The sequence below is a fragment of the Chenopodium album genome, chromosome 18 (genome assembly GCF_948465745.1).
Source record: "Chenopodium album chromosome 18, dcCheAlbu1.1, whole genome shotgun sequence".
Classification (NCBI taxonomy): Eukaryota; Viridiplantae; Streptophyta; class Magnoliopsida; order Caryophyllales; family Amaranthaceae; genus Chenopodium; species Chenopodium album.
In genome coordinates, this window is record NC_137851.1 from 40,302,030 (window position 1) to 40,323,672 (window position 21,643).

General features: G+C 34.7%; 1 protein-coding gene across 2 annotated transcripts; it reads right to left on the minus strand.

The window, feature by feature from the left end:
* Window positions 1-1,241: 1,241 nt before the first annotated feature.
* On the minus strand, window positions 1,242-9,728 carry LOC145592406 (uncharacterized). 2 transcript variants are annotated; one of them, XM_081648853.1, is made up of 6 exons: window positions 9,413-9,728; window positions 5,957-8,531; window positions 4,354-5,853; window positions 3,586-3,932; window positions 2,699-2,971; window positions 1,242-2,078 (listed from the first exon to the last, which is right to left on the minus strand). In XM_081648853.1, the coding sequence occupies exons 2-3, from the start codon at window positions 6,358-6,360 to the stop codon at window positions 5,469-5,471; spliced, it is 789 nt and encodes a 262-aa protein (XP_081504979.1). In that variant the 5' UTR covers window positions 6,361-8,531; window positions 9,413-9,728; the 3' UTR covers window positions 1,242-2,078; window positions 2,699-2,971; window positions 3,586-3,932; window positions 4,354-5,468. The 2 variants fall into 2 exon arrangements, with proteins under 2 accessions (XP_081504979.1, XP_081504978.1); XM_081648852.1 differs by having other exon boundaries at window positions 3,586-5,853.
* Between the last annotated feature and the right edge of the window lie 11,915 nt (window positions 9,729-21,643).

Consider the following 21,643-nt stretch of genomic DNA (forward strand, 5'->3'; position numbering starts at 1 on the left):
AATTAATGTAGTGTGTTGTAATCTCATTGCAGGAGCTATATTAATTTAGAATGTTGATGAATAGACTCCTTGAGGTTAGCGACCAGCTTGTAGTCGCTTATTGTTAGTCTCTATAGTCACAACTAGTCGCAAAATAATGTGACTTACATTCAAATTGGTCGTAAAAAGTCATATATATAGTCTTTAAAAATTCAGTATCCATGGTTGCTACTAAGTCGCAACAAATGCGACCGCCTTTATCATTGGTCGCAAATTTAAATTCGTAGTCGCTAAAATAACGGTCTCCATAGTTGCTACTTAGTCGCAAAAGCAAAATCGACCATCATTGACCATGGTCGCAAATTTTAATTGGTAGTCGCTAAAATGTTGGTTGCCATAGTCGATGTGCAGACGCAAATAAATTGCGACTAACTTACTATTCAGTCGCAATAATTAATACGTAGTCGCTACAACGTTGGTCGCTACATAGTTGCTAAGTAGTCGCTGTTTTAGCGACCAATAAAATAATGGTCGCAGACGTGTATTTGCGACTAAGGTTTTAGCGACTAACACAAAGTCGGTTGCTGATAGTCGCTAAACAATTTTAGCGACTAATATAAGGCATTTTGCGACTATTTAGGTCAGTCGCAATAGTGCATTATTCTTGTAGTGAAACATTGCCTTTTGTAGTAAAAGACAACAATACTTGTTTGTTACCTTGATCTTGAACAATTTGTACTATATTACAATGCAACGGTTTAAAAAGTGTTGCTTTAGATTATGTAAGACAACAATATGTAAAATGTAGCCATTTTTTTTTACATAAGACAACAATTATTTAAAATGTTGCCCAAAAAGATAACAACAATAAAATTGTTGCTTACGTAATAATTTTAAAAATGCTTTTTCAAGGTATCTAAGACAACGATTGTTTCATGTGTTGTCATTGCCTTACATAAGATAGGTTATTATTTAGAACATTGGTTTAAAAATAATAATAACAGATTATTGTCAATAAGAACAAATTATTATCTATTCAACAATTTGAAAACGTTAACATAAAGGTGTGTATGACAACAATAGTTGATGATTAGAAAAAATAATTTAGCACCGATAATTTTGGCCTTGAAGGCACACAAATTCAACCAGGCCAGTGCATATGTGTTTGGTGGATTTCACATTGCACAACATCATTTTTAAAGCTAAATCAATGTAGAAAATATAACATACATGTAAAAGTAACTATTTTCATACGAGTAGAATTGATGTTAATTATACAGTACAAATAAATTACAAAAGGCTGGAAGTCTTTGAAAAAAAATAAAAAAGACAGTGGCAACAACGTGTAGCAGCAGCAGCATAATGTAGAAGGCACGAATGCGGGTAGCATTAGTACAGCAAGGTAGCAGCAGGGCATTAGTAGGCACTTCTTAAAATCCAAGTGTAACACAAATCTAATTATATTTAGAGAAAAAATGTGCTACTGATGCCCTACAATATGAATGTCAGTAATTATCTCAAGTGTCACTAGAGTATGCTGCTAGTTCAGATGACTGTCAAATGTTTTCAAGAACTCTTCAAAAACTGTGATATCTTTCTTTTAATTAGATTCTTCATTGTTATAGCAATATAGGATGATAGCCTTTTCCTCCCTTAGTGGCGATATTGTGTGGCATCTCTGATTGCTTTCAAGGTAAATATGAAAATCATTTCAGGTTATCTGTACACGATGCCTGGATATTTCTACAATCCCTTCACATCAATCATACTCCTGAGTTTCTTAACGTCCTCATGCCTACCAATTGCTGCATGTATATTAGATAAAACCACGAATGTAGCTCGATTTCTAGGCTCCAGCTCAGAAAGTTCCTTTGTCATATATTTGCCAAGTTTTGTATCCAAATGGTACCCAACAGCACCAAGCAATGAAGAATACAAACTAGAAATCTCAGGGATTTCCAGTATCAATAGCTGAGCTTTCTGAAGGTGTCCAGATCAACCCAATAGGTCAATGATACAAGCAAAATGAGGCAGAGTTGGTATCATGCCATACTTTGTGGTAATCAACTCAAATTCTTGTAATCCTTTATCGAGTTGACCTATGTGCATGACAGTAGATAGTCAACAAACTTTCTCTTTTAAATTAGATAGAAAAGTTCAAATGCAGCAACCTAAGCTGACTTAATCAAGTCAATGTTTCCTGTGCTTCAATTTATTAATTTTGAGAAACCTATACAATTAAGTTTCACTTACCTATCATAGACTAGTAAGCTACCATTTTATTTATATATTTTCCCTACATATAACCATTTCCTTAAATGATGAATTCGAAGAAATATCGCAATTACAAAGCAATGTGATTAGAATCCAAAAAAAAAGGTTGTGCGTGGAGAGATTTTGAACAGTTCACAAAAAGATTCATCAAGAGTTGACCATTCAACAGCATTACTTGCTACTAAAAAGCATGACCAGAAACAATCTATAGCTACTAAACCATGATAAAGCTTTAAACAATCTTGATCTAGTGTGCTGCAGTGACCCTAAACGAATCCCAAGCAGAAACTGATTCTAGAGAATGCAACAGAATTGGACATATGAGTTCTCATTTCTTTTGAGATAAAATGTAAGTTACTTTCCTTAGATAAAATTTTAGTTACTAAATTTAAGGAGGGGGGGTGGCGGGTGGGAGTGGGGAGGGGGAGGGCCACAAGACACTCACCCAATATCTACAAGTTGTTCCGACTGCCTGCTACTGGCGACTGCCTGTTGGTGGCAGCTAGCTGCTACTTGTGGCTGGCTGGCTGCTGATTGGGACGAAAACTCGGTTATTACAAGACCAACACTTAGCAGATGCCACACCCATATCAACACCTCTTCTTCTGCTGATTTGTACAATGTGCAGTGTGAGATTAAGATCAAGGCATCCTGAAAACATAAAGCATATTTTATAAACATGGAAATTCTTCTTATTGAAACCATGTTTATAAAACAACTTTTAGCCAAAAAAAATAAATATATCATTATTTCAGCCCAAAATCTAATTCCAAAAGCTAACATGGCAGTAGCAAACATATCAATTAACTCACAAAATCCCCACAATCTGATAACTTTTGTGTATAATTGGGATTTAAATCATTTATCTGTGAGAATTCTAGTACATATCAAGTATTTAATTTTTGTTACCAACATTATTTCATCCAAAATAAAATTTTCTCAAATGACTTGACACTTACAATTCACTTTGGTAAGAACATGGGAATGCTTCTTAAAAAAACCAAATTTATAAAACAAATTATACATATATGTATCAATATTCAGCCTAAATCTAATTCTCAAATGTTATAATTCAAAAATCAGACATGGTTGTTGTAAGAATATCAATTAACTCACAAAATCCCCAAGATCTTATAATATTTATGTCTAATTGGGATATATACCATATATATCTAGTGAGAATACTAATACTTACAAAGTTGCAAGTATATAATTTTAGTTACCAACATGATTTCACTCAAAGTAAATTTTGTCAAACTAATTCTTATTCTAAAGTCCAATTTAACAAATACTTTGCAATAATAAAAACCAAAGAATTCAGCATATTTTTACCCGAGTTGCTGTTGCTGCCTACAGCCTGCTACTGCATGCCGCTGGTGACTTCCTGCTGGTGGCGGCTAGCTGCATCCTGTGGCTGGCAGCTTGCTGCTACCTGCTGGCTGTAGGCTGCCAGCAGCAGGCTGCCAGCTACAGGCTGCCAACTGCTAATGGCTAGCGACTGCCTGCTGGCTAGTAGCTGCCTGCCTGCTGCTGCGGGTGGCTGGCAGTCGCTTGTCCAAGCTGACTAATATGATTCACGACAATCCAACTGCCTTTCCTTCCATTTCAATTCGTTTTGCAATATTGTGGTACTAGAAAATAATATAAGTACTGGTTGTCGTTTTGTGTTATCCAAATAGCTACAGCAAAATAAACCAAAAAAGTTGGAAATATGACATACTAGGGCCCAAACAAGAGAGCATAGGTATATTCTTTATTATATACCTCACATACACAGGTTGAATCTTTAGTATGAAAATTGGAGCTTGACAATTACAATTCACTTTGATTTAGAACATGGAAATGCTTCTTAAGAAACTAAGTTTATAAAGCAATATTTCAGCCCAAAATCTAATTCTCAAAAGTTATAATTCCAAAATCTGACATGGCAGCAGAAAAATTATCAATCAACTCACACCAATGCTAATTCCAAATTCTAATATTCAAACTTATTCATATTCTTAAGTCCAATTTAACCAATACTTTTGCAATCGAACCAACCCAAAACTGCTAAAACTAAATTGCTTGATTAAGCATGAGGTAAATTCAGCATATTTTTACCAGATTTAAGCTTAAAATGACATTATCCCAATATCTACAAGCTACTGCCGCCTGAGGTGATTTGGTGTCTACTGCTTGCGGCTGCCTACTGCATGCTGTTGGCGGCTATCTGTTGCCTGCTTCTAGAGCTAGCTGCTGCTGCTGATGGCAACTGGCTGCAGCCTGGCAAGCTGGTGGCTGGCTGCTAGAATACTCTTTAGCATCTCCTCCAACATTCATAAGCTGATCTAATAACGTTACAAGCAAAGTACAAAAGCTAGTTTAAGAGGTTATACCAACACCAAAAGCAGTTTCTGAAACCTCGTAACGATTGCAAGCCTGTGAGACATAAAATTGGGGAAATCAATAAAGTACAGGTCAGTCAAGAAAGCAAGAAACTTTGAGCCAAGCAACTCAGGACAAGATGAGATACGACTACAAGAACTTCATATTTATTTTATTTGGGCAGTTAGCTGATTCTAATCCAAAACAAACAAATTAAGCTTCAAGAGATTATCAAATAATCGCAAAACCAAAAAAAAAAAAAAACCCAAACTTTTAGTCATTAAAACTGATAATTTTGCAGTCAAACAAAACCAAAAATGCTTAAGCTAAAATCCCTAAGCTTTTATTACTTCAAAGTAACTAAAAAAATAATACTAGAAAGGACCAATCATATTTCCTAAGCTTCATCTTCACTTGCTTGCATGAAATCCCATAGAGTGTTGTCCTCGATTTCATCATCCGAATCATCAATTTCTGGCTCTACTTGCATATCTAACATGTATTCTAGAATGTCAACAGTAGTGGCAGGCAAGTCCTCTCTCAACCAACTAACATCATAATCATCATCAACAGTTGCCCTTGGGAGAACACCATCGCTAGCAGATTCATTCCAATAAGAAACTCCAACATCACCATTTGATTCTTCACTCATATCAAAGAAGTCTCCGGGGATAGTTTCCATAACGTAATGCAAATGTTTTCCTTTGGAATCTTGCACATAAAAAACTTGGTTTACTTGATTAGCCATCCCAAAAGGGTCATTAGTAAAGCATAACCTTTTAAAATTTGCACACGTTAGCCCAAACTCATCTTGCTCCACTTGAAACCATTTACAGCGAAACAATACCACTTTAATGACCAAAATAATCTAACTCAATGATATCCTCCACCACTCCATAATATTTTACATCCCCAACAACAGGATTTTGATCCCTAGAACTTGCAAAACTCAACTTTGAAGATGTTACACTAACTCCACTACATTGAGTTTTCCTTTTTGACTCATGTGCAGTTGTATGAAATTTGGTACCATTTATTAGGTACCCTTTAAAACTTCTCACAATATAGTCAGGACCTTGGGATAAAGCCTTGATTTCCTTGGAAACATTTTCTTCATGTACGCGATCCTTGAACCATGCTCCAATATCATGACTATGTTCTTGTTCTCTCGCCCATCTACTCCGCTTACCCCATCTGCCTTGACTTCTTTGACGATTCACTAAATCTTGATGTTCACTACATACATATCACAAAGCAACTTAGTTGTATTAGTCAATTATAAATAATAAAGATTAAAATATAGTAAATATGAAATAGTACCTTAAAATTACTTACTGACCTTATGTAACCACTTATTTCATCACAATTAAAGAGTACACAACGATGAGCTTTCATCAAAGTGTCCTCATCTAAAGAAACCTTTTTGCCTTTATTTTTCTTTTTTACACCTAAAGGACGTCCAAATTTAGGAAAAAGGCTTCCATCTTCATTGGATGCAGTATCATCATCATTTCTAGGTGCCCCATTCAACTTTGAACTAAAATCATCGTGAAGATACCGAGAACAAAAAATAAGGCATTCTTCTACTAAGTAGGCCTCTGCAATGGAACCTTCGGGTCGACTTCTATTTTTTACATATGACTTCAATTTACCCAAATACCGCTCTTTCGGATACATCCAACGACCTTGAACAGGGCCCCCAAGACTTACCTCTTCTACAAGATGAAGTGGAAGGTGGATCATTATGTCAAAGAAACTTGGGGGGAATATCTTCTCAAGTTGGCAAAGTATCTCTATGATTACAGATTCAAGATCATCAAAACCTTTAGGCTTTAGAACTTTCCTACATAAACCCTTGAAAAAGGATCCTAACCTAATCAAAGTTAATGCTACTTGCTTAGGCAAGGTATTCTTTACCGCAACTTAGAGCAAATAATGAAGCATAAAGTGGGCATCATGGCTCTTGCAACCAGCAACCTTCCTCTCATTGGATTGGACACATCTGGAGATGTTTGATGCACAACCATCGGGAAACTTAGCACCTTTTATTACACTGTAGAACAAGTCTTTTTCACTAGAAGATAAAGAAAAACAGGCTTTGGAATATAAACACTTCCCTCTATTATTTGTTCTCTTTGGATGGAGTTCCTTTCTTATACCCATATCTTGTAAATCAAAGCGAGCTGCCACATGGTCCTTAGTCTTTCCTGGGATATCAAGCAAAGTACCAAGCACACTATCACAAATATTTTTCTCAATGTGCATAACATCAAGATTATGACGCAAGGTATTAGTTTCCCAATAATGAAGCTCAAAGAAAATTGATTTCTTCTTCCAAGGAAATTTCTTTCTGCCCTTCTTTTGAGTTTTCCCAAACTTATTTTCAAACCCTTCTAAATCTTTTAATACCTCAGAACCAGGAATCTAGTAGGAGGAGGCGGCCTTGTCTCTATATTACCATCAAAAGCTCTCTTATTACGGCACCATAGATGATTTTCTTTCAAAGAGCTACGATGTCCCATGTAACACATTTTCTTGCTATACTTCAGGTATTTGGACCAAATCTTATGATTGTAATTTGGGCAAGCAAATTCTCCTTTGGTGCTCCAGACAACATTGCATAAGCAGGGAAGTCACTGATTGTCCATAACAAGGCTGCCTTTAAAGAAAATGTCTCAACTTTCACAACATCATAGGTGTCAATTCCAACTTCCCATAACTCCTTCAATTCCTCGATTAATAGTTGCAAGTAAACATCAATGTCATAACCCGGAGAAGAAGGACCAGGTATAATCAAAGACATGATATTGTACTCAAAATTATTATATAACCAAGGAGGCAAATTATAAATGGATAAAACAACAGGCCAAATACTATTATAGTTCTAAATGGGTTGAAACCATCAGTAGTAAGACCAAGCCTCACATTTCGAAAATCACTTGCAAATTGAGGATGCACAACATCGAAATCTTTCCAAGCTTGTCCATCAGTAGGGTGCCTTAATTTGTCATCTTTTTTGCGATCAGTTTCATGCCATGTCATGAGTTCAGCCGTTTTAGAGCACATAAACAACCTTTGTAAACAAGGTTTAAGAGGAAAGTAACGCAGCACTTTTGTAGGAACTCCTTCGTCGAGCAATGCACCTTCCTCTTTTTGCTTCTCATTTAACTTCCACCTAGAAGCTTTACAAACATGGCAAGACTTGTCATTTGCACGTTCTTTCCAATACAACATACAATCATTAGGATACGCATCAATTCGTTTGTAATTAAGTCCAAGGTTCTTCGCCATTTTTTTAGCTTGATGAAAAGAAGTGGGAAGCTTTGCAAATGGAAAGGCATCACATTGAAGCTTCATCAACTTATCGAATGAGGAATTGCTCCACCCATTAAGGCATTTAAGTAAATAGAGTCGCACTGTGTATGAAAGCACAGAAAAATCCTTACAACCTGGATATAATTCCTCTCGTGCATCCTCTAACAATTTATAAAACTTTTTAGCACTCTCATCCGGACCCTTTCGAAGTTCTTTAGCTTAGGAGCTTGAACTTCCAATAACATCTCTGAAAATATCATTAATCATCTCGTCCATATTGTCTAATGTGTTTTGATTATCACACTGATGCCCATCTCCCTTTGAAGAAGACCCTATTGTCAATCCTTTGCCATGAAAGTTCTACACTTTATACCTCTTGTTAAATCTGTTAGCAATTAGGTGATTGAAAACCTCCTCCCTTGGAACCAGAATCTGTTAACACACTTCATACATGGGCATAAAATTTCCAGTTCATCATCTTCCTTTGCGCCCATGGTTGAATTTAGAAATGCAAAATCAAGAAAATTTTCAACTCCTTTGATATATTCTTCGGCACTTTGGGGTGCATCAATCCAACCTTTGTTGATTTTTGCCATAACCTGATATTAATCTATAACATAAGAACCTATAAAGAGGGTGAACAACAAAGATAATAAACTAATAGACAACTAAGGACATAAATCCTTGGATATAGTGTCATTCCCTAAAGGGTAAACTAAGTTATGTCTAGATTTCCAAGGAGGGCAACATACGTCAAAACATTCCTTTATACACTCTCCACCAATCAACCATGAAGCTTACATAAACAAAAAGAGTAGACTTTACTTAATATATTTCTAGTCAAGAGGGTAAACTTAGAAAAAAAAATACACATGTGTAATATTTTTAACAACATGGCAACTGATAGCATAAAATGAATATCATGTCATCCAAACAATATTCACGCAAATAGACTCTGGCAACCAGGCCATCATACAAAACATAAAACTGTATACAAATGAAGTCTAATATTCTAGCGATTAAAATAGTAATTATACTACAAATAGTCGATCTGAAATAAGATTTCACAAAATTAATATCAATAATATGGATTATAAAACCAATTACACCATAATCTTAATTATCTAATTTCTTAAAAAAAAACTCATCGTATTTCCATACTCACAGTTAAATTACTCCATTGAGTAATATCTCTGTACCACAATAAGACTTAGCCTGACATACTAAGAATCAAAATAGCAATTCTGGGATATGGAAAATTCATAACCTAATTCTTATAAAAGATAAGAAATATGCATGTATCATCACAAGTACACAAGTTTAACTCATATTGAATTACTTTCAAAAGCCAACAATTGAATATGCTACTACAATGTATGAAATCTGCAAACCCAATACAAGTTACTCCAGATATTCAAGTTAACAAAATACCAAATTAACGAACAGAAATTAGCAAGTTTAGTCGAATTGCCGGACTTACTTGCCTTTGTTTCTTCCTCGATCTACCTACTGCTATCTTCAGGTTGCACCAAGATATTATCAGAAGATGGAACCAAACTATCGATTTTTAATTCTTTACTCTCTTCAATCTACACCAACAAATTACAAGTTGATATCTAATCGAAATCAAAATCAAATTTCATGCTATTTTGGGGTTAATCTATTAGGAATAAGCGAGCGAAATTCTGAGAGTTGGAATAACAGAGGGGCAATTTGGTTTTGTTTGTTCGATTTTGTGGGAAGAATTAGTTGGGGTTTTTTAATCTGTGGGAAGAATTAGTTGACTTTGGTTTTGTTTGTTCTACTTTGAAGGAAGAACTAAGTCTCTAACGGATTAGTTGGGGGTTAGTTAACTTTTAAGTGATTTTTTTTCAATGATTAGTGATGTAATAATAATAATAATAACAGCAATATAATAATAATAATAATAATAATAATAATAATAATAATAATCGTAAAATTATTGTTCCCTCAATTCTTAAAAAATTGACATATTTGACTTTTTCACTACTTATTTACTAATTTTGACTATCGTTTTTTTTGTAACATATAAAAATTTAATTTTATCATGAAATATACCGTTAAATAGGTAATAATATAAGGTATCATAATCTCAACTTCAAATTTTTTACCAATATTTAGTCGTATTTATTTAAAGTTAAAGTAATGCATATGTGTCAAGTTTTATTATGCGGATTATATAAGAACATGGGGAGTATTAGTATCAATTGGTTTCTATCGTATCAATTCAATTAAAGCTTGACCATTTGGTGATTGGGTAATAATGAGCCAAAGTTACCATTTTAGTCCACCTGATTCGTTTGGATTAGAATAGGTCGTGTCAATTATTCAATTTGTTATGTTTGAAAACAAATTGGCTTAACATCAAATCATCTCAACATAGTTACCATTTATGTATAGGTTAATGTTGAGTTGGGTTAAGTTCATGATTGTCTAACTAGAATTAATTGAGATCAAATTTGGTCAAATCGGTATAAAACTTATTAACGTAATAAAACAATTTAACTTTAACATTTTTATATAACTTGTTAACATAATAAAACAATTAATTTGATTGAATTTCACATTTGTATAAAACTTAATGGTAAAACTCACTACGTAACTTTGTTTCTTTTTACTCTATATAGTAACTTGACTTTCACAATTGTGTTAAAAAAAAATTGTCATAATGGTCAAGGTTACCCTTTTGAACCACCTCGGTTTGGGTCTGATCAATTTTGAGTCGAGATAATAACTATCGGGTCCATGTCAAGTTTGGAAAAAGCCATCAATTTTGTATTGGTTAATGCTCAAATTGGAGTATTAGCTTAGGTTTAAATGAGTTTGGGTGGGTCTATTTCATATCAGTTGACTTTGGTCTCCTTGATTACATTTTTGCTGATTTCAATTCAATATTACATTTGTATAAAGTCAAACATTATTACAAACAAGACTCTATTATGTTCACCTTTATTCCATATATTTTACAAAAAAAATAAGCTCACATAAGCTTAGATAAAATTAATTATGCTTTAGAAAACGTAAAATAGTTTAGCAGGGTAACTTTTTGCCAATTTTTAATGTAAATAGCCAATGAAATAAGTTTTATAAGGATATTATAGTTGATTTTACTTACAAAACTTTTTTTTTTAATCTATTTACAGAGAGTAAATTTATCATTAAAGGCATAGACAACCTTTATATATATGAAAAACTTTTATATGCACCCGATTTACACTAATATTAGTATACATCGAGCGGTATAAGGGTAACTTTTAGCTAATTTTAGGGTAACTTTTTGCTTTTTTTTGGGTAACCTTAAACATAATACAATTTTTTTATATATAAATAGACAACAAGAGCAGTTTTATAAAGGTAATTTAATTACATTCAATCATTAATAATTGATTTTTAGTCATTTAAATGTGATTCTTTACTAATAAAGCGTAGATAATTTTTATTTGTATTGGGTTACTTTTATGCATATTGTGGTAACTTTTATTCATTTTAGGGGTAACTTCTGATCACTTTAGGCTATCTTTATAATGGATGTACAATAATTATTATACACCCGGTTTTTGTTTTTTTTTTTTTTTTTTTAAGTTTGTGTATATATATAGGGAGTAATATTAGTCAATAGTAGACTAACTAGTAATCATTTTAGGACAATATTAATATGGATATACAATGTTTATTGTACAGCTGTTTTTTATTCGTTAAAATAAATAGTTTGATTTTTTATTTTATTATTATTATTATTATTATTATTATTTTAATAGATTACCGTCCACAAACTAGCAAGTTGCTACCAATACCCATTTTAATTTATCCATCATATTTTTTAATCCAATAATTTATTCGTCATAATCCAATAATAGATTACAACTTTGTTTCATTAAGATTTTTTTAATCCCACTTCCCACCCAAGTAAGGGAAAAATTGCCCACAATAATCTCACCTTTGGGCCGTCCGCTAAAAATAATCCCACCTTTGGATTAATGTTAAATAATCCCACCTTTATCCCCTCATCTTTTTTAATGGTCCCAACCGGTTGGTTAACTTGTTATAGCAAGTTGATTGACACGTGTTAGCACCTAATTGGTCCAAAAATAAAATTAAAAAAAAAAGTAATAAAAAAATCAATTAATTAATTTTAACCACCATCCACCAGCCAAACCACCTACCAGCCACGCCTACCTCCTCTACCACCAATCTCGGGCTGCGCTGACCTCCATTGTCTCAGGATTCCGGCCACACCGAACTCCTTTGATCCACGAATCCAGCCACGCCGAACTCTTGACCCACGAATCCGGCCTCAGCTCGCCGAAATCCTTGACCACGAATCTGGTCTCAGTTCGCTGACCTCCCCCACCCCGATTCCGGCGTCATTAACCTCCCTCATCCCCCGTCCCCTAATTTCGGCTTCGCCGACCTCCCCCATCCCCCGATTCTGCCCAGTCAACCTCCCCCGTCCCCCGATTCCCCTACGTCAAAATCCACTGCCTGATTCAACCCGTTTTCTAGGATTTACCGATTTAGTTTGGTGGGTTTTCGAATGGTTGAGTTAATGGGTTAATGGGGTTGGGTTGGCTGGGTGGGATTCCGGTCAGCACGAACTCCATAGCGGTAGTTTCGGGTCTAGGGGAGATGGTGGTTGTAGGGTTTGGGTTTGGGTGGTGGCAGGGATGGTGGTGGCTTAGGTGGTGGTGGTTTTTTTTTTTTTACTACTTCTTTGTTTTATTTTTTAAAATTTTTTTGACCAATCAAGTAGCTACACGCCTACACGTGTCAATTAAACTTAAAAAAATAAAAATTATCTACTCAACCGGTTCCTGGTAAAATGGGACCATTAAAAAAGATCGGGGGGTAAAGGTGGGATTATTTTTAGCGGACGGGCCAAAGGTGGAATTTTTCCGGGCAATTTTTCCCTCAAGTAAGATCCCCTAATTTATTCCCAAAAAAAGGAACCATTAGCTAGTACTCCACATTTATTTCTCAAAATAAAAATGAAGTTAAAAAAAAAAACAAAACAAAAAAAACAAAACAAAACCAAACCCCATCATCCTTAACGCCTCAACTCCATCCTCAACGCCTCACTCCTCTCCAAACCCGCGGAATGGTAAATTATTTTTGGCTCCAAAATTTATTCATTATGAATCAGCAGTTACTCCACTTTTCAGTTGTTGATCTCATTATACAACACACTCATCACCTTAAAATCATCATATCCCACAATTGGTTACTCACCTCCTTTCTTTCTACTCAGGTGAGAGTTGATTAAGAGTGTAGAGTATCTGTTTCGTAATTAACTAGTTGCTTTGCACTCTACTCACACTGCTTTCTTTGCATTTATGATTGGCTAGTTGGGTTTGATGCCGGCAAAGACGTTGTATTCTGAATTTCATTCGTAAGTCATCGTTGCCCTTTTAATCTCTGAAGTGAATTTGGCATTTATAACTGGTTAATTTGATGTTGGATTTGATTTTTAGATGTAATATATTCTGGGTTTTCTTAATTTTTACGCTTTCGATTTATTTTTGTTTCTGGGTTGTTTTGTGATTGATTGTTCTACTATTTAATTTCGTGTCGTTGCGATTATTATGCAATTGGTTGTTTTTGTTTTTGGAAAGATTTTGGATTTGGATTTCAATCAGTTTTATAATTTTTATACATAGCTGACTATAATTTTTAACTAATCCGCATAGTTATCCTTAATATTATTTATTGAATTTGAATTATGTGTGAAAGTGAGTTATTAAAAACTAAAGAGTATGAAATTCTCTATACTAAACTAATATTTCAAAGAAGAGCATAGAATTAATAATGTCAGACTTGAGAAGCATATTTGTAATATGATTATGGGTTAAGATGATTTTAATTGTTATGATTTACATGTTATCATTCAAGGTTGACGTTTTAATTTGGATTATCAATTCATATCCTACAGATCACATGCATGCCACTAGTTTATTATTAAAATTAGTTTAGCTTATTGGAAATTAATATGATAATGATCTGAGTTATTTAGTTAAAGTTTTACAACTTAGATAGAATTGGGGTTATAGGAATTGTTATCCTAGGGGTTTGCTAGTCTACTTAAGTATATTAGGCAGGTACTATTTTGTTGCAAGTTCCCGAGCTTATATCTATTACACATAAATTAGATGCATCAATATATTAAGTCTTTTCAAATGATGTTTATGTTAGTATGATTTAGTCAGAGGAGTTATGAGTGCACTAACTATTGAGCAGAACCTCTAAGTCAAGCTTCTTGGTTTATATTACTCCTGAAAATTTTGATTAAAGATGAATTAAACATCAAATTGGTGAGTATATTGCTTGTTTATTGTTCAAGTTTTTGCAAACATAAACCTCATTAATTCACATAATAGTGTGCTTAGAGACAGGTATATGTCATGTTTGATTAAAAAAATTTTACATGATGTGTACCTGTTAACTTTGAGGTAAAGGAACTCTAAATGAAATAAGTATGCTTGTTAGTGCCTAGATCATAAAGGCAAGTGTAGACACCAAAAATTCCTACAAATTCTCTCTCTAAAAATTCTCTCTAAAAAATTTTCGACTCTAATCTTTACTTTAGTTAAAATCTCTCTAACTTAGCTTAATTCTTAAATTATTAGCTTATTAAAAGCATCTTATAATTAAGTTGATATTGTTATTTTTATTTAAGAGTTGTTCTCATCTTTAATTCCTATAAAAAAAACACAAAAAATTTCAAGTTCAAGAATTATTTTTTTATTATCCTTACTAAAAAATATTAGTAAGTCTATATTAAAAACAAAAAAAAAGGGGTTTGTTTCTCAAGATTTAGCTTTATTTTTCAAGTTTATTTTCTCTAATCAAAAATCAAAAAAAAGTTCTTTAGCTTTATGTTTGCATTAATTTCCTTTAATATCTCAAAACTCCAAAAAAAAAAAAAATCACTTAGTCTCTTTTATTGCACTTTAATTAAGGAGTGATCATCTTTTCATCCTTGATAAGTAAGAAGGATTATCCAAAAAATTGCTACATCTAGTTCGAGGTATTATCTTTATTCCTTTCTTAATTTCCTTAATTATTATTATTATGCTAATTAATGTGTTTGATTTCATGTGATGTTACCAATAGGGGTAATGACGATATTAGGTGCTAAATTAGCCCTAAATCTTTCATTACTCCACATTAGAAAGCCAAGCCTATTGGTGAGGTGATAGGTTACAAATAAGGGGGTTAATTGCATTTTACATTGCATCTCTTTATAATGCATTTTAAATATGAAAGGTTAATACATTTATGTGACTTCCTAATATATATTTTAAAGAATGATTTATTTCTTAAAGTGAGCTTAAGGACTTAAGGAATTAAGAGTTCAAAGGTTGTTCAAGAGTGAAGAATTACTTACCACGACCCAAAGATGGCCTGTGAAACAACCCTTAAGACTAGAATAAGTTCCATTTATTTAGCTCAAGTGCTAGAACTTTTCAAGATCTTTCCAACCATATCTCACAATAATTTTTTCGATTTTTCTATGATTTTTAATGATTTTTTTAGTTCAACCTATCAAAGAGATGAAATATGCACGTTTTTCTCTTAATTGCTTTTTAAAAATTGTATTAATTTATTTTTAAAGAACTAATGGTGGTATGAAACCTATATTACACTATATTATATATATAATTCTTAACTCATGGAGTTTTAATTAAAATGTCTTTAATCTTATTTTAAAAATGACTTTAAAAATAAGAGTTTTAACCAGCCTTAATTCAAAGTGTTATTTTCAGAATCTTTTATTTTATTTTAAGATGACTTCAGAAATAAAGTTTTAGCAAACATTATTTTCTTTTATAATTTCGTGAACCTTTTTATTTCAAACCCTTTTGTGACACAAGAATGAATCATAACTTTGCTTGTTTATTTCTAATAATTAATAATAGTTAATATAAGGTTATGGCCTCATTTCCAAACATGAGGTTAAGATTAATTATTTAGTTGTATAAGGTTGTAGCAATTATCCATCTCCATAAAAATAAGCTTATATCCCATTATAATTACCTGATGGATTAATTGACAGTCGAATATAATTAAATAGTTTATTGTTCCCTTTTATTTTAAGGTCTTGACAGGTGACGTGTTTTACTTGGTCAATTCCATTAAGCCTAAATACATAACCCTTAAAACCTTACAAAATTACCCTTGAGTGATTTTAAACCTAAAGTGAGATTATATAGTGAACCCTTACATTTTCACTCCAAAAAAATACCTTAATCCACTTAAAAGTCGCCAATCGGGATGCATTTGTTGAATTGTCTTATTCAAAAGACATTTTTGGTGATCACCAATCGGGGTGATTTTCCTCAACCAAGGTGGTTCATTTTACTTTTATGAGTGAATCCGTCAAAGATCACTAAAATACCACTTGCAAAAATGACATTTATGTCAATAACCCAAATTAAAAACCCAATGGAATTGGTTATTTAAAACATGGCATATGTCCGAACTACGAAGGTTTTGATCTGTGAGTGAACTCAAAATCTCGCTATGATCAGTACGTAGTGCAACTTTGGTGCTCAAACCTACCTTATATTAATTTTTTTTGATGTGGTTTACATGTCTTAAAACTTGATTCTTAACAACGCAATAGTAAGAGCCCGTTCCTTAGAACGGAAGGGAAGACGAGTTCCAGACATTCGATTCTCTTAACCTAAACCTCGAACCCTGTGCCTTATTTCTTTTTATGGAGTTAACAGTTGATTTTTTTTATTGACTGTTTTAAAATCCGTCCTTATTCGGATAAAAATAAGGTGGCGACTCTAAGTCTTTAATTATAGGTCTTATTAGACACTTAAGTGGAACCTTTTATAGACTAATCTTTGTCCACTAAAAACCAGGTACCACAGTCTGGCGACTCCACTGGGGACTTTGTTTTTATATAAAATGTGTAGTGGTTTAAACCTGAATTTGCGTTGTTAATTTGTGTAAGTGTACTCATGTGGTCATTCATCATTCATCAACTGTCTTGAGCATGAGCATTTTTTTTTCTCTTTTTTAGGCCGACACCTCTACCTATTGGTAAGGTCGGATTTAGACAACAAAATTAATGAATTAAGGGCGTAAACCTACATCTGTGCGCTATTGCAATCGGCTCTGTTAGGAATGTCCACCCTCGGTGTTCACAGTCGGAAGTGATATGAGGCCACTTGGTTAATAATTTCCTCAAAATGGATTGACCTTTAGATTAAGAAACATGTGCATCAATACATGCATGGAGTCTCCACGGTCATTTGTCTTAATGATTCATTCGTGTTGTCATGAAAGTTTTTTTTTTCAACAAAAACTTGTTTTAAGTGAAACTTTTTTTAGAAAGCTTATTTATGGACCTAATAATTAACTAAGAGTTATCCTTAGACTTTCCCTCGTATGATCTCAAGTGAGTAAGACTAACAAACACCACATGTGGTGCATTTTAAGCAATGCCAAAATCTCCCTTTAAAACCTTTTCAACTTAAAGAATGGTTTAATCACTATCGATGAGTTAATATATGAATTAATGTTCTTTTCAAAGGAAAGTCTTACACCCCTCAACACTTTGAAGGTTTTCTTAACCATGTTCTTGAATATTACAGTTCACTTGTTGTTTAGAGACGGAGATATGGATATAGGAGCACAAATGTGTAGTGGAGGAAGCCGTTGGGGTTCTATCCGCCAGATTTACTCTAGGAGGTGTGAATCACTAAGTGCTATATATCATCGGTTAAAGTTACAGGGTTTCCTCAAGTCAAAACACAATAACTACACTATGCCGTTTCCTGGGGCTGATATGGGAAAGTATTGTAACTATTGTCATGACTACGGACACAATACAAATGTTTGTAGTGATCTAAGACATGCAATCCAACAACTCATTGATGATGGGAAAATTCCAATTCCAAGATTATGGACTCCACCTACTCTAAGATTTACCGATGCAGATTTGCCAAATGACTACAGTAATGACCGACCCTTGTCCATTACCTTGGTATCAGATTGTTACAAGGTCTCAAGAATTTTGGTAAACAGAGAGTCCACATTCAACATCTGTAGCAAAACCATTCTCTAGAAATTAGGGTGTGAAGACGCTCCTTTAAGACCCTCAAAAAAGGTGGTTAGAACAAGCGATCGCACTCTCATGCGGAAGTTGGGGAAATCACCTTACCATTAGGATATCATGATTGGGTTTGTAATGCTAAGTTCCAAGTAATCGATGACCCGGAAAGCCTCACCTTTACCTTGGAAAAATCATGGTTACAACACATAGGGGCAATTGCCTCTGCACTTCATCAGAAAGTCATATTTTCAACCTCGGGCGGTGTGATAACCATTCATGGGGATGCAGTCTTACCGCACAAGGCAACCACGGTGTGTAATATGGTAAGCTTTGGGGAAGGTTCGACTTCGAGACTAAAGAAGGAGAATTGTGAAAGATAGTTATGGGACTTACTATCAAATTCCTCAATGTATCGTGAGGCTTTTAGTGATTATCTCAAAAGAACAATCATAAACGCCTCAACCCCTATTAGAGATTTGAGGGAAATCTTCAAACTTGATCTGCACCAAGTCAAAGACGATTTGATTAGAAAAGGTTTTATAAATGACTCACTGGATCATGCAATGATATGTCATAACATCAAGTATCATCATGTCCACATTGATGAAGAGTCTTCCATTAATATGTGCCCGTACCATACATTTATTGATTGGCAATTCGAAAAGGAAGAACTTAGACCTGTAACAATAGATGATTTTTGTAACAACGATGTATATGAAAATGTATGTGGTAAAATTGATGCAATTGTTAAATACAAAGGTGTAAGTTTCACCACAAGTTTCATAATTTGTGATATACCAGTTCCCTATGATATCAAACTTGGTCAGCCTTGGATTTACCAATTTCATCCCCTCATGTTAGTTCAATCCAAAAAGACGCCGGCACAACTTCGTGAATCCTTAACCTTCCATGATGGCTCTAAGAGTTTAACTTTACGACCTGAATCTCCAAATGATAAAAGCCCGCATCCAAAGGTTTCCACTATAGAACGATCCAAGGCTTCTCGCCAAGAAAACACTGCCCCTTATTCTCGTCAAACTAGCCCCGAATTATTATATGATGTGCCTATCCATGAATCAATGTATTCTCAAAACGTATTCAAAACCTTAGACGCTTTTCACTCTTCCTCATGAAAAGGGAAAAACGTCGAACATCACGATGTTGATCCAGGGCTCACCTTTATAGATAGCGATTTACCCCCTAATCACTATCATAATGAACCACTGCATATCATTCTTCGACACGGTTCAAGTTATATCAATCACATATTGGTTGACACCGGATCTGATGTTAATCTCTGTTCCCGAGAATACCTGTACGAGCTAGGGTACAATGATTTACATATCACTTACCACTCCATTCTTCTTAGAGGTTTTGACCAATAGCCCAGGGAAGTGACGGGGTCTATAGTCTTACCTTTGGTACATGAGAACGCTCTGTTCAGCATAGAGTTTATGGTAGTGGATTTTCGACTCTCATGCAACTTGTTATTAGGAAGACCTTGGCTACACGGGTGTAAAGCAGTCTCGTCTAGCTTACATCAAAAATTGAGAATGAGAGTATCATGGGGCATCATCACTATATGTGGTGACTATAGCAGGGGAGCCTATGAAGGAGAAATCTCGTCGCAGCATGGCGGTTGGATAAACACCGTAAGCACAGAGGGTCATCGCATAGAAAATAATGAAGCTGTTGAAATAAGGCGCCCACCCTTTGCAAAAAGAACAATATATTTTCTTATTCCGAAGAATGAACGGGACAAGCCAAATTGGATGCCCAATAAGGCAAAGGACGATGATATCCGAAGAAGGTTTAATTGGCTTTACGACAAAGATATAGCAGTTCCTTGTGAGGGGGTTGAAGCATCTGCAAATAAAGTGGCATCTCTTCGAGAAATCATGGAACCCTACATCTTCCTCGACAACATCGACCTTTTTACAACGGAATCTTGCACGGTAGTATGTAAAGCATGGGCATCATGGATCTTGGACAAAGAAGATAAGCCTTTCTATGTTGCTAAACGGAAATCTGTTTGGGAGAAGCGACTTTTGACCGGGGAAATAGATGCATGGTAGTTAAAGTTATCTCTATAAAAGTTTTTTTTTCCTTTGTGAATTACGAGCGACTTGATCCCCCCAAAAAAAATGAAATTAAAAAAAAATGAAAAAATAATCTTGTAACAGGGTATGTAGGCAGCTCGCTTTGAGTGCAGTCGCAAAAATTAAAAAGTTGGTTTCCTTATTATGTCGAACTACGATAGGCCTGATTTCCTGAATCACATTACACTCAGCACATTTCCGCACTCAGGAATACGTAGGCAGCCTTCGGGCCCGGCCACTAACAGTTTGTTATTGTTGCAGGTTTCACTTATTTATTTATTTATTTATCATGAGGTGGAAAATAGACTGAAAAGAACATTAATTCATATTTACATAGTGATACAACCATGACAGTGAATAAAAAAAATACATAATGCAAAAGTAAAAAAGGCCCTAACTGAATCTCAGGAGACGGTGGAGCTTCGAACACCTCTGTTTAACCCCAAGTAAACCCTTGGCAATGATCAACCATAAGGCAGACTCCTTGAAGCATGTCTTGAGGGGAATGTCGTATACTAACTTCCCAACCGCGAGAGCTCATTAGGAGTAGTATGTCACATAACTTTTGCTCGGTATTTGCTGGGTAGACATCAAGCCTAGTCAGAGATGAGATGAAGCGGTTAACGTCCATCACTACTTCTAATTGTTTCACCTCTAGAGAGCGAGCCTTTGGCAACCCATTTTGCAGTAAACAAAGCGAGAAAAAGGAAAAGCTAGGTCCTCTAAGCCTTGAACCAAAACCAAATTTCCAAACATGCCCGGGTTCTCGCAATATATACCCACCTCTACATCTATCTGAGCCATCTGATAAGGCTGCTAGAGATAGAGTAAGAGGATCCTCTTGTGACCAAGGAGTAGTCGACAATGCCCTAGTTAATCTATCTATTATTATGAAGAGACTCCTTTGACCTATTGACCATAAAGTCTCAGGGAGACGAGATACGTAACGCCTATGACGCGGAGGTAGTTTTTGAAGAAAATTCTCCTTAGATTCTCGATAGTTTGAAGGACCACCCATCATCATTGTTAAGTGATTATAGGTTATGAAATCTGATATACCCAACCAAGGATGATTAATTGAGCTTTGGGGCGGGCCTCTCCCTTGGCGTGAGGAAGTCCCAGAGTAAATACTGCGAGGGGTATTGTAAGCCGATATGGCTATTGATCCTTCAGACAATCGAGTGAGTGAAAAGAAACATGTGTCACTCTATAGGAATAGAGTTGATGGGAGAGAATTATGCCCTGCAAGAATATAAGACTTTGTTACGTCTATATTTTCAGAGACCTCTTTGCGATTGACAAATTAGAGATAAGTAGGACCAAACAAGTAGGAATATTGGTTTTGTGTAATATGGAGATATTATGTAATATTTGACTTGTACAGTACCCGCGAGCATCCCAAAACAATAACCTGAGAGACGAGTACATAGGAAGGTTAAAAGGAAAATGTGGTGGCAGGTTCGGACTCTCTACGAGTTGGCTAGCAAAAGGGAGGTTTTGTTGACTTATAGTAGCTATGATAGGGTAA

Coding starts and splice junctions, on each gene's coding strand:
- LOC145592406 (XM_081648853.1), bottom strand. CDS start 6,360: ATGATCCACCTTCCACTTCATCTTGTAGAAGAGGTAAGTCTTGGGGGC. Junction 5,854..5,956: donor GAAATAAGTGGTTACATAAG/GTCAGTAAGTAA, acceptor ATATGTATGTAG/TGAACATCAAGATTTAGTGA.